The following is a 9,263-nucleotide window of genomic DNA, read 5'->3' on the forward strand; positions in this document are numbered from 1 at the left end:
GGGCTCACTACTATTGTTAATGCTTGTTGTTAATTCTTTCATCCATCAGGCAAGATGAACGATGAAAACATCTCTAGCAATTAGAGAAATGCAAAGCAAAACTACTCTAAGACTTCATTTCACTCCAGTCAGAATGGCTGCTATTAAGAATACAAACAACAATAAGTGTTGGTGAGGATGTGGGGGGGAAAGGCACACTCATACATTGCTGGTGGAACTGCAAATTGGTGCACCCAATATGGAAAGCAGTGTGGACATTCCGGAAAACTTGGAATGGAACCACTAGACCCAAAGAACTTAAAACATCATACTACAGGGACACAGCCACATCAATGTTTATAGCACCACAATTCACAATAGCTAAACTGTAGACCCCACCTAGATGCCCTTCAACAGATGAACAGATAAAGAAAATGTGTTACATATACGCAATGGAATATTACCCAGCAATAAAAGAGAATAAAATCATGGCATTTACAGGAATATGGATGGAGTTGGAGAATATCATGCTAAGTGGTTAGCCAATACCAAAAAAAAAAAAAAGCCGAATGTTTTCTCTGATATAAGTTGGCTGATTCATAGTGGAGTAGGGAGGGGGAGCATGGGAGGATTAGATGAACTCTAGATAGGGCAAAGGGGTGGGAGGGGAAGGGAGAGGGAATGGGCTTAGAAATTATGGTGGAATGTGATGGACATCATTATATAAAATACAGGTATGAAGACACCAATGGTGTGAATATACTTTGTATACAACCAGAGATGTAAAAAATTGGGCTCTATATGTGTAATATGAATTGTAATGCATTCTGCTTTCACATGTAACAAATTAGAATAAAAAGATGAACAATGGGAGAGGAAGCCACACTGAGATGCAAAATGAAACTAGGAGGGAAAAGAAGGGTGGCCATGCTGAAACTCTCATCCAACTAAGTGAAGCATCAGGAGATACTGTTTAGAGCTGATGGATGGCTGGGAGCCAGCACACACCTTGTAATCCCAGCGGCATGGAAGGCTGAGGCAGGAGGATCCAGAGTTCAAAGCTAGCATCAGCAATTCAGTGAGGCGCTAAGCAACTCAGTGGGACCCTGTCTCTAAATGAAATACAAAATAGGGCTGGCGATGGGTTCAGTGGTCGAGTGCCCATGAGTTCAATCCCTGGTACCAACAAAAGCTGAGAGATGGATCAGTAATACATATCTTAAAAGTATACCACTTCAGGTAAAGAGCAGGATAGTTAAAAACAAGAATATTTAGAAGAATCGATTATGTAAAGTCCTCATCTTTCATAGTAGAGGAAATCAGCAGATAGTTCCTGTGATGAACTATAGGGGTGAGCAAAGTACCTGGCTATGTAGAGAAGCCTCTGGGGAATCCTTCTAAAAACAAACCACTTGAAGATGGGTACTCTCAGAGAGAAGGAGAATAGGATGTAGCAAAAAGATTTTGCTTCTCATTTTACATACCACAGTCCAGTTTTGATTTTTTAAATTGTGTGGCATAAACGCCTCCCACATGACAAAGAGAAAAAACAAAACTAAAAAAAAAAAAAAACCACAATAAAAACGAAAAGGCTCCTAACATTCTCTGTCTAGGGAAAGAGACACCGAGGATGGAGGCAGGAGTTCAGAAGACACTCTCACACCATCCAAAAGGCTGGCTTGGTATTTGGGGCATGCTTTCCTGGCCACACCGGTGGTGTGGGTGCTCTCTATCCAAGAAAAACGACAATGATACAGGAACGACGACCCACTTGGGTACACCGCAGCCGGAAACATCACCACAACCATCCACCCGCTTCTTCACTCACTAATCAGGCAGATTTCGCTAGGAGCCTACCACCGGCTGGGTTCTGCGCTAGGCGGGGATAAAGGGCTTACAGGGTCCCATTTTCAGATTCCCAACACCAGGCTCTCTCCTCACCCCATTCGGGAGATTCTTCACGATCAGTCGCGACATGGCACCAGGTTCCTCTGTTCTGATTCCAGCACCTCTGGACAATGACTGCCCACGACAACTTTCACGCTGCTGCTGTGGGCGCTGCCATCTTGAGCAAGCCGGAACAAAGTCACGTGGCCCTGCTCTCGGCCCGCCCACCCGGAAGTGGGCATGGCCAAAGCCGGACCTGCGGGAGGAGGTCACACCCCTAAGAGGCGGGCCTGAGTGCTTGCATTCTGCGCAGGCGCAGGTTCTGAAGCAGCTCTGAGATAGCGCAAGGCAGTGGCCCAGTCGGCAAGGGGCGCTGGATTCCAACCTCTGCGAAGGGGGGGGGGGGGGGGGAGGCGGTGGCGCGGGATCTGCTCTAGTTGGAGCGCTAAGCAGGGGATGTGGTTTTGTGTCCCTTTCTTATTGTACTTTACCATGGATTCCTAAGACAGCCCTGAGAATGAGGGCTAGACTAAGGATCCCTGCCTCCCTTTGGGAGGTGGAGAAACAGCCTTACTAAGCACTGCAGGGAAAATGGTAGAATGTGCATTTTGGGAACAGTCCCATTTTGCAGGCAGGACATGGGGGACCTGAGGATGTGAAGCTACTACACAGAAAATCGGAGATTTGGTTCTGATTGTTTTTGACAGCTTTATTGAGGTACAATCCACACTCCCTGCAATTCACCCACTTAACATGTACAACTCAATGGTCTTTAGTATATTTGCCAAGTTTTGCAGCCACCACCATCACTGTCAATATTAAAATGTCTGTATCCCCTCCCCCCAGAGGAAACCTGCACCCCTTAGTTGTCATGGGCCAATTCCTCCTCCCTCCAGGCCCTGGCAACCACAGATCGACTTTCTGTCTCCCCGGAGTTGCCCCCTCTGGACATTCCACGCAAATGGAATCGGGCAACACTGGACACAAAACCACATCCCCTGCTTAGCTAGCGCTCCAAGTAGAGCAGATCCTGTGTAACCCCCTGCAGAGGTTTGTGACAGGCTTCCTTCATTTAGCATCGTGCTTTCGAGGTTCATCCGCGAGCAAGGTGAGTTGGTGCTTTCCTCTGATGACTGCTGGATAATATCTCATGGGCGGATAAAGAGCATTTCATCACCCAGTCCTCTGCTGATGGACATCTGGGCTGTTTCCACCTGTGGCTATTGTGGATAACGCCGCTATGAGCTTTCAAGTGTTTGTGTGCAAGTGTGTCTTCGTTTCTCAGGGTGTATTCCTCGGAGGGGTATCGCGGAGCCACACAGCAGCTGCACCGTGTGACCTCCCTATCAGTGGCATTTGAGGTTCCTGTTTCCCCATCTCTTCTGGCTTCTTACTAGGTCTCCTCCCATTCTGGCCACCTTAGTGGGGGTAAAGCCATGTCTCCCTGTGGTTTGGGTTTGCAGGTCCCTGTTGGCTCCTGTTCTTGAGCATCTATTTGTGAACTTTGGGCCATTTGTGTATCTTTCTGAAGCAACCCCTGTCCCCATTCTCCAAGACCAGCTCAGACGTAGTGTCCTTGAACCCATCTCTTCCTCCCTGAGTCCCAGATGCACAGAGCTCATGCATCTGCTGTAGCATAAGCACACAGATATGGATACCAGGAACATACTTAGCTGATTCCAGGGTACAGATGGGACCATGTGGTCTTCCCACCTCAAGGTGCCCAAGGGGCCCAAACAGATCTGTCTTTGCAAAATGCTGCAGCAGGCACCAGGAGAAGGTGTCTCTTCCAAAGATACCTCTTAATCCTGGCCCCTGGCACCTGTGACTGTCACCTTGTTTGGAAGAAGAGTCTTTGCCCATGTGATGAAGGATCTCAAAATGAGAGGGTCCTGTGTCATCAGAGTGGACGTTGATCTAGTGACAAGTGTCCCTATGAGAGACACAAGAAGTCAGTCGTGCAAAGACAGAAGCAGAGGTATGGGAGTCCCAGAAGGGTATGGGAGTCCCCTCCCCATCCTGTTTCCCTCCTACTTCCTGTTTCCTGTTGCGGCCTCCCATAGGCTGAGCCAGCCAGAGACCAGAGACATGGTCGGAGCACCAGGCGCACACAGGTAGCTCGTGGGTGCAGAGCAGGGTGGAGGAGCAGGTCAGTTCTCGGGAGACTGACCACTAGAGAGTGAGCAGCACCCAGGATGGCCTTGAAGCCAAGTGCTAACTAGTGTGTGACAAGTACTGTCACTTGGGTGGACAGAGGAGCATGGGGTGCAGTCCCCCCCGTTCCCCCCGTTCCTGTGAGCTAGGGCCAACGTGCATTTAGGAACAGTCCTCTGTGGGTTGAGGTCGGGAGGTCGGTTCCTTCTTCGACCCGTGAGGGCCCATCTGCCCCTCCCCTCCCCTCCTCTCTGGGTGACCTTTGGTGTGGCCTGGGTGGTGGGTTCATCGCCCCATCTCAGCCTCATCTTGTGCTCACAGAAGTCCCATCAGGATGGTGGCCACGTCACCATGGTGGCTAGCGCAGTCCTAATGAGCATATTTTAACCTGAGTATCCAGTCTCCAAATGGAGTTGCCACGAGGGGTTCTAGAAGGTGGGACTCTGCCCTATGAATTTGGGAGGGGACCAGCCCTGTGTGGCTGGAGGGACACACCCTTCATACTAAGAAACCTTTTGTTATTTTTTTTTCACTCCAAGCCCCCAAAGACAGCACGCACAGCCATGTGGCAGCCACACCGTCTCTGTGTCTTTAAGTGAAAGGACTGCGGGGCCCACTGGTTTCCTGGAGCGACTGTAACAAATTACCTGAAACTGGGAAACTTAAAATAACAGAAATTGTTTTCTGGCAGTTCTAGAGTCCAGGAATCCCAAAATGAAGCTGTGAGCATAGCCATGCTGTCTGAAGGCTCTAGGGGAGGGCCCTCCCCTCGCCTCTTCCAGCCTCTGGGACCCCAGGGCTCCTTGGCTTGTGACTGCATGGCTCCAGGCCCCATGTCTGTCATTTTATGGCCCCTCCTCTCTGATGTCTGAGTCCACCCTACGTCCCTCCTCACCTCTGATGATACACCTGCCACTGGGCTGAGGATGCTTTAAATCCAGGATGATCTCATCTCAAGACCCTCAATTAGTCTGGATGCAGTGGCTCATGCCTGTCATCCCAGTGGCTTGGGAGGCTGAGGCAGGAGGATTTTTGAGTTCAAAGTCAGCCTCAACCAAAGCGAGGCCCTGAGCAACTCAGTGAGACCCTGTCTCTAAATAAAATATAGAATAGGGCTGGGGATGGGGCTCAGTGGTCAAGTGACCCTGAGTTCAATCCCTGGTACCAAAAATAAAATAAAATAAACCCTCAATTACATCTGTAAAGCTGTTTTTCCAAATAAGGTGACATCATCAGTCTGGGGATTAGGGTTGGGGAAGGCCAGACCTCACCCTGCCTCTGACCTCCATGGATGTCTGTTCAGTTAAAACTCACACACATAGCAACGCACCCTCCACAACCCATGCTAGACAACAAGTATCTACTTCAAAACAGCCAGAGAGAGAGAGGATTTTACATGTTCCCAACACCAAGAAATGGTAAATGTCTGAGGTGGTACCTAAGCCAGTTATCTGATGGTGACCCCCTCAAAAAGCACAATTATCATGAGTCAATTAAAAATTTTTTTAAAAAAATTTAAAAACATACCCTCCACCCTGGAAATGACTTGGGGGGTCCTTGTTTCGAGATCCTTCATTTATTCAACATCTATTTCTATTTATTGATGTCTTTAATTAAATGACCATGGTGGGGGGTGGGGGGTGGGGGGGTTCTGTGCCTGTGGCCCTGTCAGGATGCCTTTTGGGGGTGGCTCCGAGGCATGAGCCTTGGATGAGAGGTCAGATGGGGGCTGCCCACCGGCCCTGGCTGGCTTCCTAAGTTTTTTTATATCCTCATGAATGGCCTTTATTAAAACCTACGACTAAATATAGCCTTCCCCAAAGACATTCGCAAATCAGAAGGTGTTTTAAAGGTATTAAAAGAAAATGGAATGCTCTTTACGGATCTCCAGGTCCCCAGGCCTGCCGGGGAAATGTGGCCACCACATGTGGGGAGGAGAGGGCCGTTCAGAGGCTCCGTGTTCCTGGACTCTTCATAAGTGCACGCGTTATTGGACGTTATTATTAGCCCTCCTGGTCTCCTGACTCCTGTTCTGTCCCTGCAAGTACAATCCGGGGGTCCCTGGACCCCACCAGGACTGTGCCTAGGGACTGAGTCAACCAGGGAGGTCTGGCCAGCTCCTGCCACCACGGGGTGACCTCCAGGCTGTGAGAAGTTGGGGCTGGTCCCCAAGGGAACTACGTCCCACCAGGGAAAGGCCCATGGGGGAGAGATGCTCCTGGGCCTGGACTCTTGGCGTCCTGCACAGGTTGGTGGGTCTCAGGCCAAACGAATGGATCAACATCCCCCAGAAACCTGGGACTGTCCCGAGACCCCTCCCGCGTCCTCAGCCTGTCTACTCCACTGGCCAGTTCGGTCACCCACCCCTTCTCCCCCTGTCCCCACCGTCCTAACCTGGTCCTGGCACCCTGTGGGTGACCCTGGGGTGCTGCAGGTTTAGTGGCTAAGAACCGCACTCGTCACAGTCTTCAGTTTTCGGGGGAAGGGCGTCCGAGTCAGGGGGTGGGCAGGCTGCCTCCCTCTGGGGGCCCCAGAATGGGTCTGCTCCCACCTTTCAGACCAAGTGGTCAAGGTAAATGTCAACCGTGACCAGGCACAGTGACCGCACGTGGCCCTGGTTTGACATCACATCAATGGCATCTGAGCCTCTGTGACATCTTGCCCAAGATCATCATCAGGTCCACCCATGAGAACACCAACGGCACCGTGAGGGACACTCCAGAAAACCTACCAGCACTCCCCAGAGCTGTCAGGGTCGTGAACAACGAGGGACAACTGCGAACCCGTCCCAGCCAGGAGGAGCCCACGGAGACCCAGGGACTCGGCGTAATGTGGGATCCTGGGACAGAGAAAGGATGCGGGGTAAAAGCCAAGGAAATCTGAATGATGCCAGACCTTAGTGACCGACGATGCGTCCACGCTGGTTGACTGTGACTAAGAACCAGACAGAGCTAAGGACACTGCACGGGGGTGGTGTGCCGGAACTGTCCGCACCGTTCCCACGACTTTCCTTGTCAATCTAAAACCTACTCAAAGGCAGAGTTTGCACGACGTTTTAGAAGATATTTTAAACGCAGGGAAGGAGGGGCGCAGGCGGTCTGTGGGCCTAGACGTGGACGGACCCCAGGAGCGCTCTGCGTGGCCCTGGGGGTGGGCTCTACACCTCGCCTTAGCTTGTTTACTGACTGGTTGGCTGATGAGTCTTTGGCTGTGATGTCATCTTGTCCCCAAGGACAAACTGCATGACTTTAAGGGGTGTCAGCCTGGGCTCTCTTAGGTCAACAACTTCCCAGGTGGCCAGGGAAATCACACAGGAGACCAGGTGTGACCCGTCTCGGCTACACTCGTGTGATCAGGAGGCAGCTGAGCCTTGACCTCCCCATAGGCGCAGCCAGGGCTGAACCATGGAGATGGGGGGTCCCTCCTGATCGTGGCAGGAAACCATGAATGTCCACCAGGAACTGCAGAAACCACAGACCGTCCATCACACAGGGTGGGGCTGGGGAAAGGCCCAACTCATTCTCTCTCTCTCACTTTGTGGTACCAGGGACTGATCCCAGCAGTGCTCCACCACTGAACCACATCCCTGGCCCTTTTCATTTTATTTATTTTTTAAATTTTGAGAAACAGGTTCTTATCAGGATGCTTAAAGCCTTGCTAAATTGCTGAGGCTTTCTTTGAACCTGTGATCCTCCTGCCTCAGCCTCCCGAGCTGCAGGGATTGCGGGTGTGCACCGCTGCGTCTGGCTAAGCCAAACTCATTCGAAGAAGATGAGCTGGTTGCGTCTTGTCCTGGGCTCTGGAGGCTGCAAATCCCCGTGCGTCTGTGACCCTGGCTGCCTGTGGTGAGTCCATTTCTTGACTGTAGCCTCGAGGTGCAGCCACTGCCCGCTGCCCTCCACCTACTCCACAGATCCCGCCCACGGGCAGCAGCTTCCTCTCAAGTTATTTGAGCCCCAGGTCCTCAGACCACAGAGCAGCCGTTGGTGGAACACGTCCCCTTACGACCATCACCACCTTCACACGTGAGCGAATCTGCTCATTCATTGGGTGACTGTGAGAACCTGTCCTGTGCAGCCACGGCCGGCCACTGAGCACGAGGTGGCGATCAGACAGGCAAGGCCCTGCCTCCGTGGGGTCCTATCTAGTGGATGAGACTGAAGTTAAGACACACCCTTAAGGTTGTCACTGAACACATTCCCTGGGGGACAAGCGCTTTGCCATCGTGGGCACCATGTTAGAAGAGAAGGCGGCTGTGACGTCAAGGTCACATCTAAGGTCTGTTCCTAGATGTGCCCTCCTGCCCCCTGGCTTTTCTTTAAGAAAAATAGTGCCACCATCTACTCGCCTGTCCTCTCCCCTTGTGCTGGCCGAGATGAACCCTGGAACACCGTGATGTGAACTAGCTAATCCTGAGATCTTCAGGGATAGAGAGCCCTGGAAAGGATGTGGGTAGACACAGGAAGTGGGGAGATCTGGGTTCAAATTCCAATGCTGACATTTCATGCTGTGGGACCTTGGGTAAGTCAGTCACCTTCTCTGAACTTCTTGCCTCATTTATAAAGCAGAACCACTGACACCCAATTTCGGGGTGGTGGCGAGGATTAGAGATGATATATTCGTACCATCCAGTACAGTACCCATAACAGCAACCACAAAGTCATATTTTGTTGGGTCACAAAAAACCCTCAAAACAACCCAGTGATATACGGACAATTATTACAGATGAAGACACTCAGCAGAGAGATGAAATGACTTCCCTGAGCTCATGAAGCTGGGAGTAGGAGGGTTTGGAGCCTGAATCCTACCTGCCATGGACTGGGCCAGCTCGATGCCTCTTTGCTTGCTTTAGGTTTTGGTTTCCACTTCCCCAACTCAAGTTCCCTGCTGCTTAGTGACCAGGAGGCATCTGGGCTCAGACCACCTTAGCATGTGCTAGAAAATTGCCCGCAGTTCTACACCTTGGCCAGCAGGTGGCAAGAGAGGACCACAGATAAGCTGGGGCGCAGAACAGGGAGGCTCCCTGAGGCTGAGCCTCCTTCCCAACCTGGCCAGGTGCACAGTGGTGAGGTTTATTCCGGATTTTGCCGCTGCAGGGAGACAGAACCCTGCTTTCTCACCAGAAGGACCCAGCTCAACGCAGCGCCAGGCTATAGAGTTGGTCAACATTTCTGCGTCCACACATAGATTTGAACCTGTAAGTTGCAGAAGCCAAAGGCGGCTGAGTGCAGGGGTCTCCAGAG

General features: G+C 51.3%; 1 protein-coding gene across 4 annotated transcripts in view; it reads right to left on the bottom strand.

Moving 5' to 3' along the window:
• RBM19 (RNA binding motif protein 19) overlaps nucleotides 1-2,078 on the bottom strand; it is a 106,742-nt gene extending 104,664 nt beyond the window's left edge. For all 4 annotated transcript variants that reach the window (XM_081288512.1, XM_081288511.1, XM_081288513.1 and 1 more), the window contains exon 1: nucleotides 1,921-2,078. In XM_081288512.1, the coding sequence (XP_081144638.1) occupies nucleotides 1,921-1,956 (36 nt within the window). In that variant the 5' untranslated portion in view covers nucleotides 1,957-2,078. The remainder of the gene's footprint in view (nucleotides 1-1,920) is intronic.
• Nucleotides 2,079-9,263: the final 7,185 nt, after the last annotated feature.

This window comes from Spermophilus citellus (genome assembly GCF_964194105.1).
Source record: "Spermophilus citellus genome assembly, chromosome: 3".
NCBI classification, from domain to species: domain Eukaryota; kingdom Metazoa; phylum Chordata; class Mammalia; order Rodentia; family Sciuridae; genus Spermophilus; species Spermophilus citellus.